Source organism: Anopheles maculipalpis, chromosome 2RL, assembly GCF_943734695.1.
Source record: "Anopheles maculipalpis chromosome 2RL, idAnoMacuDA_375_x, whole genome shotgun sequence".
NCBI lineage: Eukaryota > Metazoa > Arthropoda > Insecta > Diptera > Culicidae > Anopheles > Anopheles maculipalpis.
This window is the reverse complement of record NC_064871.1, coordinates 5,843,720-5,857,342: the sequence shown is the minus strand read 5'-3', so window position 1 is coordinate 5,857,342 and position 13,623 is coordinate 5,843,720. Positions and strand designations below refer to the sequence as shown.

Here is a 13,623-nt window from a genome sequence, read left to right as displayed (position 1 = left end):
TTCCACCCCTTGTTCTACTTCCCATGTGCCCCTCTTAGTCCCGTATGTTTTGATACCCGAAGTATTCCGGTTTAGTTGTTTCCTGTGTTTAGTTGGATTTTTTTGGTTTTTCCTTCCTGACCCTACATTATTTCTCTATCTCTACACTGTACATTCCCTGCCTGCTCTTACAGCATCGGTATGCATTTACAAGAAGAAGAGGGAGTCAATAAGCAAAGCAAAAACGAAAAAAAAAAACAACAACAAAAAACATATATTTATGTTAAACAACTTCCGTTCCTTTTTTTTTGCATATGCCGAGCTTGTCAAGCCGAAAGCAAACGCCAACGCTAGCCAATATCGCCTACCACAGTCGGAAATCTTTGGTTTCGCTTGTCTTGTACTTACTTGCGTTTTTTTTTTTTGTATTTCCCTTTATCTGCCCTACTATTACAACCATTTATCTCCCGATTTTCCTCCCGTAGAGAGTTTGCAAAGGAGAGGGAAAAAGTAGAAAACCGCCAAGAGTTTCTGAAGCTACGTAGGCAACAGCAGCTAGAAAAAGAGCTAAACGGCTACGTCGAGTGGATTTGTAAAGCGGGTAGAGTATTGCTATTGTTTCGGCTTGTGCATGCAACCATCCCTCCAGACATCCCTCAGCTCAACATTCCTCAGCATCCAGGCAACTCTCGTACCGTTCGGAAGAGCGGTACATGCGAGGGCACGCCACCCAAAACACAAAAACACGCCCTCCAATGGGTCTCTCCCGCATATCTCGTCTACCCTTGCAACCCCGCTGTACGTCCCTTGCACGTCATCCAGAATCTTGCACGAAGTCCCAGTTTCCGTCCTTCCTCACCCCATACGCTGAGCGACTGCGGAGCGCCTACTAATTGGCTTACTAATTACTCTCGTCATTGGATTCTCCCATTTTTGCAACCGACACCCACATTGCAACTCTCGAACCACACTCGCGCACCACACGCACCCGTATGTATGCGTGCGTCCTCCCATCTGTGGGCCTCCCATCTTGGTTGGAACGGGGCGATCGCGTCATCTCACCGAACCATTCATCCATATTCCGGCCTGGACACAGAGGAGGTAATCCTGGCCGAAGAGCGCACCACCGAGGAGGAACGGTTGCACATTATGGAAGGTTTGTAGCACACACACACACACATCGCGTGGAGGATTGGTTTTTCCTTTCCAATTTTGACACACACATACACACTCACACAAACACCCGTTCCTTGTTGTGTGCCATTACGTTTCATCCTTATCATCGAAGAGCACACGAATACAATTAACCCTGCAAACCGCGACACGATCGGAATGAATTATGACACCGAACAGCAAAAACCCACCGGTGTCGGTTCACCGCACATGAAACAATTGAAGGCAGAAACTAGAACAACTTCACCTCGCATGTGTGCATCGCTCTCACCTTCTTCGTCCTGAAACCACACATTTCATTCTTCGTGAAATTGGACACCTGCCACCGGGGACGACACGTGTGCCGTATGCGCGCTGGTATTGCACAAACAAATACCAAAACGCCTCCCCCCACCCTCCATCATCTTCCGTACCCGGGGGTATACTTCGCATGCGCTGCCTGCAGTAGTGCTCCGAACCGATATCCGTGCGCTTCTGTGTCACCGAAATGAACTGCGGCGTGAACTGTACTGTCGTCGCACGGTGTTCACGCGCGTTCACGCTTATCACGTGAGCCTGTACTCGTGCCAGCGTTTCCGGGCGAGCGTGTGTGCGTGTTGTTGTTTGAACCCGTGCGCGCGGGAAAAGCTCACAACTCGCTCGGAAAATGCGAGAGAAAAATCAACAAAACAGGAGAAAGAGCGCTCACAACGTACGGTTGTGGTTGTCAAACGTTAAAAACAAAAACCCCTTTCTGACATATGTTTTAAATCATCCTTTTTTGCTTTTTTTTTCTTTGTATTTTCAATGTTCTTTTGAGTAATCTAATTTTCTTTGCTTACGTTTTATTTTCCTGGCACACAAAACCTGGTCCATTACTGGTTATTCGTCTGGATAATGTTATAGCTCGAAGGCGTGCTGCGGCCAAGCGGAAAAAGCTGAAAAACCTCGGCAAATCCAAATCGACCGACACCGAGGAGGACGATCCGGATGATGATTGTGGCGATGACGGTAACTTGATCTTACTTTTACGCATGTATGTTTTGTTTGATTACCGAAACAAACACACACTGACATTAAACAACACCGCACACGAATTCTCAAGGGAAAGCTTTTTCATAGGGATAAACAGTCTTAAAAATAACGTTTTGCAGCATACACTGCATGGATTTAGGCGCTACCAGAATGTTAATGATATGAGAAGAAATCGTAACAGCGCCTAAAAGTATGAAATCTCTACTGATAAAGCTATTATCTTGGAAGGCAACAAAAACATACACAAACACGTACATTACAACATAACTCACATACACACTCTACCCAACAACAAACAATACAATCAGAAAACGTGTTCTATCCGTGTCTGTGGCCGTGCGTTCTATTCGTTTCTATCCAGTTTTCCTGTTTGGGTGTTTTACTACTCTAACTACTCTCCGTTTCTATCTGTCTGTTTGTTTTGTTTTCTTATTTTTATGTTTTACTACGTGTCCTGTTCGTTCGTTGGGTTTTCTTCATCTGTCTTTTCTATTTCATGTTGCATGCACTGTATCCCATCGCCACGCGATCTGTGCTCACACGCCGTCTGTGCATTACATTTTCTCTGAAAACATTTGAAAACAAAAATAAAAATCATAACATGAAACAAACAACCAAAAAATGCAAATCCAAACCCTCTCGATGAATGTCCGAGCGCAGTGTTTGTTCCAAAGCGCAAGAAAGGTAAAGGTACGAATATGTGTCACTTGTTTTTTTCTTCTTTTTACTCAATCAAATTATTAAGCTTCTCCGTAGGCGCTAGTGAACTGTATATGCAATCTTTTGTACAGTAAAAGTAAAACTTAATGCCATTATCATGTTTGGGAAATGCTGAGGTACTCTGGACATGGGGCAAGGGTCTGGGCATGTTGAAATAGTGCTTGGACGTTGATCGTGGCGTCACCCATTTGAAAGATGGGAATGTGAGCTTCATAGAGATGCGTATGCTAAGTTTTATTTTGTAGATATAATTTGAAAAGTTTACTGCAAGTACGTTAAATCAGCTGTAAAGCAAGATGAAAGCAACCAGGTATCAATTAAAAGTTGTCCGACTGACTGATATTAGTTCATATTGCAACATAAAAATAATTGTGTAATGAAAACAACAAATAGCATAACTTCAGGCGTTCTTTCTCATTACTCAAGCCTAATCAAATGTGCCTATATTATGTGTAGATGTTGAATTGCTATCCAGCTACTTATTAATGCAGGTGCTTCGTAATTATCTAGTGTAAATAATTCAACGCTTTGTAAATATTTTTCAAACACGATTATCCAAACATGCTTCACTATATATTTAAGACATAATACCTAGCACTGTACCATACACACTCCGTTTGGAATCATTCTATAATCATTAGACTAATTGTAGTGATGTAGATTTTATCTCTGCCTCAGTAGCTAGAAGTGCGAAAGATCCTCTCTTCCATTTCCCAGTACTAATACGTCATTTTACCTTATTCTTTCAGGATACCTTAAAGCCAAAGTGAAAACACAAGGAAAGTGTAAAGGATTCTGGCGAGCGGAGAAGCGATTCCGGTTCTGGATCAGACACACGGTGAAAACACAATGGTTCTACTGGTTCGTCATAGTGCTGGTGTTTTTCAACACCGTCTGTGTGGCTGTCGAACACTACGGACAGCCAAACTGGTTAACACAGTTTTTGTGTAAGTGTTTGCGGCAGAAGCTAGTGTTCGGGATTTTGTTTAACACATTTACCCTGTATTTAATTGCAGACTACGCGGAGTACGTGTTCCTCGGACTGTTCATGATGGAGATGTGGATCAAGATGTATGCCCTAGGGCCACGGATATATTTCGAGTCATCATTCAACCGCTTCGATTGTGTTGTCATCAGTGGCTCGATATTCGAGGTAGTGTGGTCTGAAGTGAAGGGAGGATCGTTCGGTTTGTCTGTGCTGAGAGCGCTTCGATTGTTGCGAATATTCAAGGTAGTATCAACAAACTGCCGATCCCAGGAATGCTGTCGTGACACTTTCCCTATTTGTAGGTCACAAAATACTGGTCCTCACTACGCAATCTCGTCATCTCGCTGCTCAACTCAATGAGATCCATCATTTCATTGCTGTTCTTGTTGTTCCTGTTCATACTGATCTTCGCACTGCTCGGCATGCAACTGTTCGGTGGACAGTTCAATCTGCCCGACGGTACACCGCCAACCAACTTTAACACATTCCCAATCGCACTGCTAACCGTGTTCCAGATCCTGACCGGCGAAGATTGGAACGAAGTGATGTATCAGGGCATTGAGTCACAGGGTGGCCACAAGAAGGGTATGATCTACTCGCTCTACTTCATCATCCTCGTGCTGTTTGGCAACTACACACTGCTAAACGTATTCTTGGCTATCGCTGTCGACAATTTGGCCAATGCACAAGAGCTAACTGCTGCCGAGGAGGAACAGCTGGAGGAGAACAAAGAGAAGCAGCAGATGGAGCTGGACAAGGAGATGGAAGCGTTGCAAATGCAAACGGATGGGTCACCGCCCCGCGTTGAAGTGTCGTCTCCATCGCCTACGAGAGGGAACGGAAGCAGTGGTAGCTCGAAGGGGAAGAAAAAGGAGGAAGACAAGGAGGACGACGATGACGAGATCCCGGACGGGCCGAAGCCGATGCTGCCATACTCGTCGATGTTTGTGCTGTCACCTACTAATCCGTAAGTAGAATCTGGATCTGAGGAAAGTGCCTAAGGTTATGCAATTTGCATTACATCGTGATCCGTTCCCTTCCAGTATTCGCTGTGCAGCTCATTGGGTAGTGAATCTACGCTACTTTGACTTCTTCATCATGGTCGTCATCTCACTGTCATCGATTGCACTAGCCGCCGAAGATCCGGTGGAGGAAGATTCACCCCGTAACAAAATTCTCAACTTCTTCGATTACGCATTCACCGGTGTGTTTACGATCGAAATGTTGCTAAAGATAGTCGATTTGGGTGTGATACTGCATCCGGGGAGTTATCTGCGCGAGTTCTGGAACATAATGGACGCCGTCGTCGTTATCTGTGCTGCCGTCAGCTTCGGCTTTGACATGACCGGCAGCAGTGCCGGTCAGAACCTTTCCACAATCAAATCTTTACGGGTGTTGCGCGTGCTGCGTCCGCTGAAAACAATCAAACGTGTGCCAAAGCTGAAGGCAGTGTTTGATTGTGTCGTCAACTCGCTCAAGAACGTGATCAACATCCTGATCGTGTACATACTGTTTCAGTTCATCTTCGCCGTCATCGCGGTGCAGCTGTTCAATGGGAAGTTTTTCTACTGTACCGACGATAGCAAGCATACGAGCGAAGAGTGCAAGTACGTTTCCCAGGAGGTTCATTGTTGGGGTAGTAGAGGCATAGCATTGACTTCGTATCTCTCCATTTCAGAGGACACTTTTTCGTGTACGATGGTGCTGATCAACTGCCACGAAGAGAACCGAGAGAGTGGAAGACACAAAGCTTTCACTACGACAATGTGGCGACCGCCATGTTGACACTGTTCGCCGTACAAACGGGCGAAGGATGGCCTCAGTATGCGTTTTACTTTTCTCTTCTTTCTTTTAAAATCTCTATCTTGCTATTCCTTTCCAGTTATTTTACGCAAAATTTTAAATCCTCTCTCGTTCTCTTCTCGCAGAGTGCTGCAAAACTCGATGGCCGCTACCTACGAAGACAAGGGTCCAATCCAAAACTTTCGCATAGAAATGTCCATATTCTACATAGTGTACTTCATAGTGTTTCCATTCTTCTTTGTTAACATATTCGTGGCCTTGATTATCATTACATTCCAAGAGCAAGGTGAAGCGGAACTACAGGACGGTGAGATAGATAAAAACCAGGTAAAGGAAAAAATTTCCCAATCTACTATCAGAAGTTTCTTAACGCCAAATATCTTCCAGCTGGGAAGCAAGTGTTTCCAAAAACCAAATAAGCATCTCTCACAATCTAACCCTATTCTTCCACTTCCAGAAATCGTGCATAGACTTTACGATAGGTGCTAGGCCTCTAGAGCGTTACATGCCTAACAAGCGGAATAGTTTTAAGTACAAGGTGTGGCGCATCGTCGTCTCGACACCGTTCGAGTACTTCATAATGATGCTTATCGTGTTCAATACGTTACTGCTGATGATGAAGGTTCGTATACGGTGATAGTTCTGTTCAGTTTTCCCAGCTTTTATGTTCTAACTTCTAACGCTCCCTTTCTCGTGGAAGAACGTCCCTAACAGCTCCCCCCATCACCCCCCTTCTCAATACCTCTAATATGTCGTACGATGCAACTAACATGCTCTCGTTATTACAGCAGAAATATCATATTGCTGGCAAGTTTCAGTTTTGAGTGACTGGGCGTGATCTTTACACCTCACGTCTTTAGCTTTGTCTGAGGTTTAACACTTTCCAAACCCATGCTCTATGTTCTGGATGGTCAAAATATTACACACTCAACGCGAAAACAAAAAAATCATAACACATGTGAAATGTAAATAATAGGAACTGTCCAAAATTTTGCCTAATCCACCTGTTTGGAGTAACTTACCTCAGCCTGTAATGTGATCGATAGGGATAACAGTTCACAGTTTGATATCTCCGTTGAAGTGTAGCTATGGTTTTTTCTTTACTATTTGTTTGTTTATTTTCAATTTTATTGTTCGTTTCTATGTTGTGTAATCATATTGGTTGTCTTGTTGATGCACGTCTTGTATTTGCATGATTTATCTCTCTGCGAGTGTTTGTTTTACAAAAAAATTATTTTTGTATTATTTGTACACTCTTATGTTATTTCTATTGCATGCTTGTATTTGTGTTATGTTTTATTAATAGGTTTAATTAGTTTATAATGGGTTTAACACACATTTATGCATGCTTGTACATTTTTATAAGCAAATATTTTTTTTGCTTCATGTGCAACAGTTAATGCATGAAAAGAACTTAAAAATTCTATTCAAAGAATAGCACACATTTCTAAACATCAATACCAACAATAAAACAATAAAAACTTTTTAAAGACTCACAAAGTTTATTCAAAAAACTAACTTGCATGAAGGATCTACAGAAAAAATAGAAACTGCATGTATTTAATTTTCCATTAATCTGGAATGATGTCTTTTATGATTTATAGAATTGAAGCATCATTTTTTGTTTGTATTTTATTTGATATTGGACTGTGTGCTTGTGTGTGTGTGATGTTTATTTACTCTGTCTAATAATCATCACTTTCACAAAAATGTCACGTCCCTTAATTCATGTTTTGCTTGCTGTAAATGTTGTTTGTGGCTGTGATTGCATCTTGTGTACCTCTGTTTGTTTTCTTTTTCTTTATTTCTCTACATGTGTGCGTCTGCGTGTTTGTTTGCTCGTTGAATGCATCAACAGCGATCAAAAGCGATCACTGCTCAGGATCGTTGTTACTGTTTGCTGGTTTCACAAACTGATCTTTCCTTATTGGCATGATAACTGTAAGCTGCACTTCCGTCACCTTGTATCAAACTTTGTCGCACCAATGTTGTCCGTTCCTTCTTCCCGATGTTGTCCACCGGAATGCATCCACCGTGCATTGAAGCATGCTCTCACAACTACACACCTACAAGCGCACATCAGTAAACTCATCTGCATCTCGTTGCACGCGAATGTACACCGCGAGAACTTCCCCCAAGGACTGTGCTGTATCTCGTGGAGCTTCATCCTTCATCTTGTTTTGTGTGAATGTTGTACTACAGAGCTATTGTACCGTGTTTATAAGCGTGCGCCATACGATTTGATTTTTCGACATTGTATCATCATATATAACACAGTCATCGCATCCAGTCACGTCATTCAATTTTACCATCACAACCGTCATACACTCAAGACTCTTGCTCCTCGGCTATTTACTAGGACCCAGGAACATTGGTCTCGGCGAAAACGATTTTTGAATTTCTATTATAACCTTCGTTAGTTCAGCTAACGAACCTTATACAGGTGTTATTATTCGTCACATCACTAGATGATATTGTCTCAAAATTCGTTCTGATTTTCAAAGCATCATTATCAGCCCTTAAATCAAAACCAAAAACGCAATTTTAATCCTTTATTTCAGGACGTTCTCTTTCCGGTGTATTTTTTACCTGGCTGGCGCGTTTTTATGAAATTTATACTCCACCCAGCCTCCTCGCTCCCTTTCTCGATTTTAGCTCTCGATTTTCCCATCACACCACAATTCTAACCCACCCACCCCATTAACTGCTCTTGAAAATAATGTCAACCATTTTGGTTTACTTTCTTTTTTTCTTTCGTGTTCTTCTGTGAATGTTTTCTTTTTTGTGCGTGCTCGAACAATACCAAACAAAACTCTTAACGAAAAAAAAATCATTGTACGGCTCTAACTGATAAGCGCAGTATCACAATCAAGGAAAAGAGTTTGAGAAATCGTTAAAATATCTCAACATGGGCTTTACCGGGATGTTTAGTGTTGAAACGATACTGAAAATCATAGGATTTGGCGTAAAGGTGGGTATAGTATATAAATACATGTTCGGTAACGACCGACACTCGTTCGCTCATTGTGCCTTGACGTTTATTACGCTGCAAAGGTCACAATGAGCTCATAATTTTTTTTTTTAAGTTTTGATTTACCACCTCTCATCATGCTCATCATTATGCAGGTTTTTGCTTTCATTTTCCTTGGGAAGCTCATGCCATTTTATTTTTGTGCCAATTATATAAAGCTATTATTCATTATCACAGCAAAGGTTTGATAAGCTTCATCGTGTTTGAACTGGGTCCCGAAACGACAAGGTAAGTGTGTGGCATGATTTTTTTTTTACTTTGAATTACCAGGGTATTATGGAAAAGTGGCGACATATTCTGGTAGACTTCAAGAAATGCTTTGGGTAAGTAGACAGAACATATTATTCCGTGATATAGTTTATTACCATGTTTTCAAAGAAGAAGAAGAAGAATATTTCAGGTGAGTACCTGTTTAAGAATGTTTAGTTGTACTATTCACTTATATAATTTATGTGATCCTTTTCGAACGAAACTTAAGCATATCAAACCTTTGCAATTCTTTTATATGTTGTTTTACTTTAAGCTAAATAATTATTTTTTGTTCAATGAATCATTAAACCAGACAATTTTTTCAGTATAGTTTTTAAAGCTACTAAAGGCAATGAAAAAATGTGTTTATTACTCGAACATGAGAAAATGCTGCAAACGCTTTTTCATGCCTTTAATGAGTAATTAAAACCAAAAGTTTAGTTCATGAAAACAGTACATCTTGCGTTAATAGAATAATCAGTTTAAAAATATAATTTACATTGTTTGACATTTTTTAATTTTAAATATCATTTGATGTACATAAAGCTTCATAATTTCTAGGCTTTCTTGATTTTTGTGTCTATTTCATCCTCATAGTTTCATTGCATGTGGACTAATAAACATTATTTAAAACAAAATACTGCATGAACTAGCATGAAATATAGCAAGCCAACATTTTGTTTTAATATACAAACGTTCGTCGCTTATGCATTGAAGTCACTTGTTTCTCTCATTCCTGCATGCAGCACCAAAGGGAAGAAAGGAAATTTTTGTTGATATTATATCTTTTATTCACTGAAGAACGATCAGGCCTGATCAGCTATTTATATAAAACCGAACAAAAAAAAAAAAATTGCATCGACCAAAAAAAAATAAATTACGCTCAACTTTTCCTTTCTTCGCCTGTCATTCAATCATTCATTAGTGTGAATGCCCGGTTTGCATGTGCATGTTTCACCGAAACTATCCCACCCTCTAACAATAAATTTAAGCATCTTGGCATGCAATACGTGCATGATGCATCATTTAATTCTTTCCTTTTTAACTCCAAGTAATCCTGCATCCCACTGCTGTTCAATGTGCCCGAACAAACGCACCGCTGGTTTATCATTTTTCAAATGGCTGTCCCCAAAATGGGAACAACCTTCGTACTCTCTCCGTCACCTGTGTAAATGTTTACGTTTTCTGTTTCGTTGTGGAAAGGTTGTCGCAACTGCATGTTGTAAGTGATTGTTTTCTTTTGTTTACGCTGTGTTTTTGGGTTTATCCTTTCTTTACTTTTTTCCACCAATTGAGTACTCAACGGATGATTTTTACTGGATTTGCATTACTGCGAACAGAGAAAAAATTACGGGATCGTTAAAGCGGCCTTAAGCTCAAAGGACACAGTTATGTAAACTTAGCATAAATCTTTTCTAACTTCCACCTGAAACCAACAAAAAAATATTTAAAATAATCCAAAATGCTACCAGTTTTGCTGATTTGCTGATCCCCTGTTCCTTCCTGCAGTTTCACGATGCGCCAACGACTCTGATTGATATTCTGAGCTTCATGAATTTGGTATTCACGTTCTTCTTTTTGCTGGAAACTATTATGAAACTTATCGCTTATGGATGTAAGGTTGGTACCAGCATTCTCACCATCAGCCGTCACAAATGAATCATATAACAATAACAAAAAAGCAAAGAAATTAATGCTCCAAAAGCAAAACAAACATCGAACCGTACCCAAGGAAGTTGGGCGTATTTCATGTACTTTGGTGTACTTGTGTACCTTCTGTTGTTGCTGTAAAATTGTGAATTTTTTATTTCTTTCGTTCACTCTGTCTTTCTAAATACGTCGTGTTGAAGAGTACAATAACCGATCAACGATCATGCATTTTCTCCTTTTGTTTTTCGTTTTTTCTTATAATCATTCATCAAGCAATTCCTTGCTCCAAAACTTCTTGGAACGCTCGTCCTCGTAGTCCTTCCAAACCCGCTCTCATACTAGTATCTCATGGCATCCGTCATAGAATTAAGTGGAATTAGTTTTATCAGTTTCCCTGTTTCGCTATTCCTGCTCTCACCATTCATTATTGTACGTTAGTTTATTTTTCTCTTGGTAGTATCAAAAACCAAAAACCCGCTAATTTAAACATTGATGTTCATAGAAAAAAGAAACCTATCTCTTGAGCTGTCTTTTCATTCGATTCCTTTTGTGGGTTTTCGTTTTTAAATTGTTTTCTATTTCTATACATTTTCTTATCTACCGTTTTTTCTATTCTGTTATAGTATGTTGGCTAGATTCGTCCGGCACGGACCACGACGATTAGGTTATAGTTTAGCGTGCAGCCAAAGCTCATTCAACGAAGCCTATTGTTCGATTTTCTTGTTTTTTTTTTTGTTTCCTGTACTTGTATACAAACTTTCAATTGTTTATAAAGCAAAACGAACGAAACTCTGTTTGATGCTCTGTTGTTTTGGATTTTTTTTCGGTTTGCAATTCTTTTCTTGCTTGACATTCTTTGTTTCACAACTCATACTCTACTTTGTCGAACCAGTGTATCTCACTTCTACGTTTTAGGTAGATGATGTAGTCGTCTTGGAAGCTACCACTAGACATTGATTGATTTCTTAATTTATCATTTATTTTCATTACGTTTTTTGTCTTTTCTTCATTTATTATATTTTATTATTTATAATACTCACGTATCATACTCATTATATTTCATTAAAAAAATCACTTAACACGCAAATTTCATGGTCATGTACTGATTTTCTTATCTTATCTTCTTTCTTTCTTTCTGTCTTTTTTGAAAAAAAAACTCGAACCAAAACAAACAAAAAATTAAACCGAAACATCATCCCTAACGATATCGCATACAACCGATACAACCGATAAATCTTTTATCCTTTTACGAGCAGAATTTTTTCAAGGACCCTTGGAACATATTCGATTTTATAACAGTAATCGGAAGTATTATCGACGCTTTAGTTCTAGAATTAGGGGTAAGTAAAACCGATCTGTGCTGCTTCATCTATAAATGGTTTGTGGTGTAGATAGAGAGCAGTGTTTCTGCTCTATTTTGTATATAACAATTCCGTTTTTCTCTCATTTTACCGCAAATGATAATTATTTTCTCTTTTTCTCTCTCTCTCTCTCTCCCTTTCAAACACAACTCTGTCTGTTTGTTTCTTCCTTTTTCTTTTCAATTTGAATCAAACTAATAGGAAAACTCCTTCAACGTTGGATTCCTAAGACTGTTTCGTGCCGCACGATTAATCAAACTACTGCGACAAGGTTATACAATACGTATATTACTTTGGACATTTGTTCAATCATTCAAAGCACTGCCATATGTCTGTTTGCTGATTGCCATGCTATTTTTTATCTACGCAATTATTGGCATGCAGGTATTTTTCCTCTTTCAATTCTTCGCTCAATAACAGTGTTTTATCTTCTTTTGTTGTTGTCTTTGGTTGTTTACTTTTATGCTCCTTTTGTAACGTTATCCTTTTTGATTTTTTTTTATTTATGAGTTCGGCAAACGTTTGTTCGTTATGATTTTTATAATAGCTTCTATCAAATCCTCAGTGATTTGATTTTTTATTACACCCAGGTTTTCTTAAATTTACCTTATAGTTTTATTTTTCATACTCTTGCAATCGCAATGCCAACAACAAATAGATATTCAAAAGAAAAGAAAGAATTTTTAACAATTAATCGCTGCAAACAGGATGGGTCCGTTAGAAATGTTAGAATGTTTGTTCGTTTTGGCTTTCCTTCTTTCCAGTTCTTCTTAGAATAGAAAATTGAAGCATTTTCAAGATATACTAACCAGCATTTATAGCAGTTTTATTTTTTGAACTTCTACAATGCAGATAGAAAAAAAAAACGAGAAGCATTTAGTGCTTTCGCAAATTTCAAACATTACTACGTCACTTGTCGTCATGCAGAATTGATCATACTGTGATTTTTTTGTTCTTCAAATAGACCAGTTATTTATAAATTATTATCACCTTTACACAGTTGTGCTCATGAAATGTATTTACAAAATTTGCAAATTTGCATTTAAAGTTAACTTCATCTGAGTGCATTTTTGGAAATCAAACGTAGCTAGCCCAGTCACCCAATGGCATAGTGATAGGAGGTTTTTCTTTAACCAACATCCCGCCGGTTCGTTTTGTTATTTGTACGTTACTTAAAAAAAATCTCATCATTCCACTATTTACAAACACAATGCGGGTGTGCGTGCGTGTGTATCTACTACAATCCCTATACTGCATCGACCGACCGATTTACATTGACAACCTTCGTGAATCGTGGAACACATCCGCAAAAAAACAAAAACGCCATCACACGCGCCACATTACTGCCCATCTGCAGGTGTTTGGCAATATGAAGTTCGATCCCGACACCGCACTGAACCGTCACAATAATTTTCAAACGTTTTTCGGCGCACTGCTGCTGCTTTTTCGGTAATAATTCTACCTATCTGCCATACAAAAACAAAAAAAGAAACACCAAACACACCCGAAAGCAACCTTTTAGCAAGATTTCTTATCTGCTCCTTAATTATCAGTATTTTATAGCAGAAGCTTTTCTAGCAGAATACTTTAGTCCCCTACTGGCAAACTTAAGCATACATACATACAAAACAGATCCTATAGTATCCCGTTACACA

The 13,623-nt window shown here is 39.4% G+C and overlaps 1 protein-coding gene across 15 annotated transcripts in view; it reads left to right on the top strand.

The window, feature by feature from the left end:
- The window catches only part of LOC126556620 (voltage-dependent calcium channel type A subunit alpha-1-like), a 45,787-nt gene that overhangs the window by 13,968 nt on the left and 18,196 nt on the right, over positions 1 to 13,623 (top strand). For 6 of the 15 annotated variants that reach the window (XM_050211989.1, XM_050211986.1, XM_050211987.1 and 3 more), the window contains exons 8-21: positions 465 to 580; positions 1,076 to 1,135; positions 2,038 to 2,142; positions 2,827 to 2,856; positions 3,636 to 3,833; positions 3,903 to 4,117; positions 4,177 to 4,841; positions 4,918 to 5,481; positions 5,553 to 5,696; positions 5,803 to 6,004; positions 6,135 to 6,299; positions 8,538 to 8,648; positions 11,864 to 11,947; positions 12,170 to 12,352. In XM_050211989.1, the coding sequence (XP_050067946.1) occupies positions 465 to 580; positions 1,076 to 1,135; positions 2,038 to 2,142; positions 2,827 to 2,856; positions 3,636 to 3,833; positions 3,903 to 4,117; positions 4,177 to 4,841; positions 4,918 to 5,481; positions 5,553 to 5,696; positions 5,803 to 6,004; positions 6,135 to 6,299; positions 8,538 to 8,648; positions 11,864 to 11,947; positions 12,170 to 12,352 (2,842 nt within the window). Of the gene's footprint in view, positions 1 to 464; positions 581 to 1,075; positions 1,136 to 2,037; positions 2,143 to 2,826; positions 2,857 to 3,635; positions 3,834 to 3,902; positions 4,118 to 4,176; positions 4,842 to 4,917; positions 5,482 to 5,552; positions 5,697 to 5,802; positions 6,005 to 6,134; positions 6,300 to 8,537; positions 8,649 to 10,466; positions 10,578 to 11,863; positions 11,948 to 12,169; positions 12,353 to 13,325; positions 13,418 to 13,623 lie in introns of all 15 variants that reach the window. The other 9 variants (XM_050211981.1, XM_050211991.1, XM_050211982.1 and 6 more) reach the window with 6 other exon arrangements.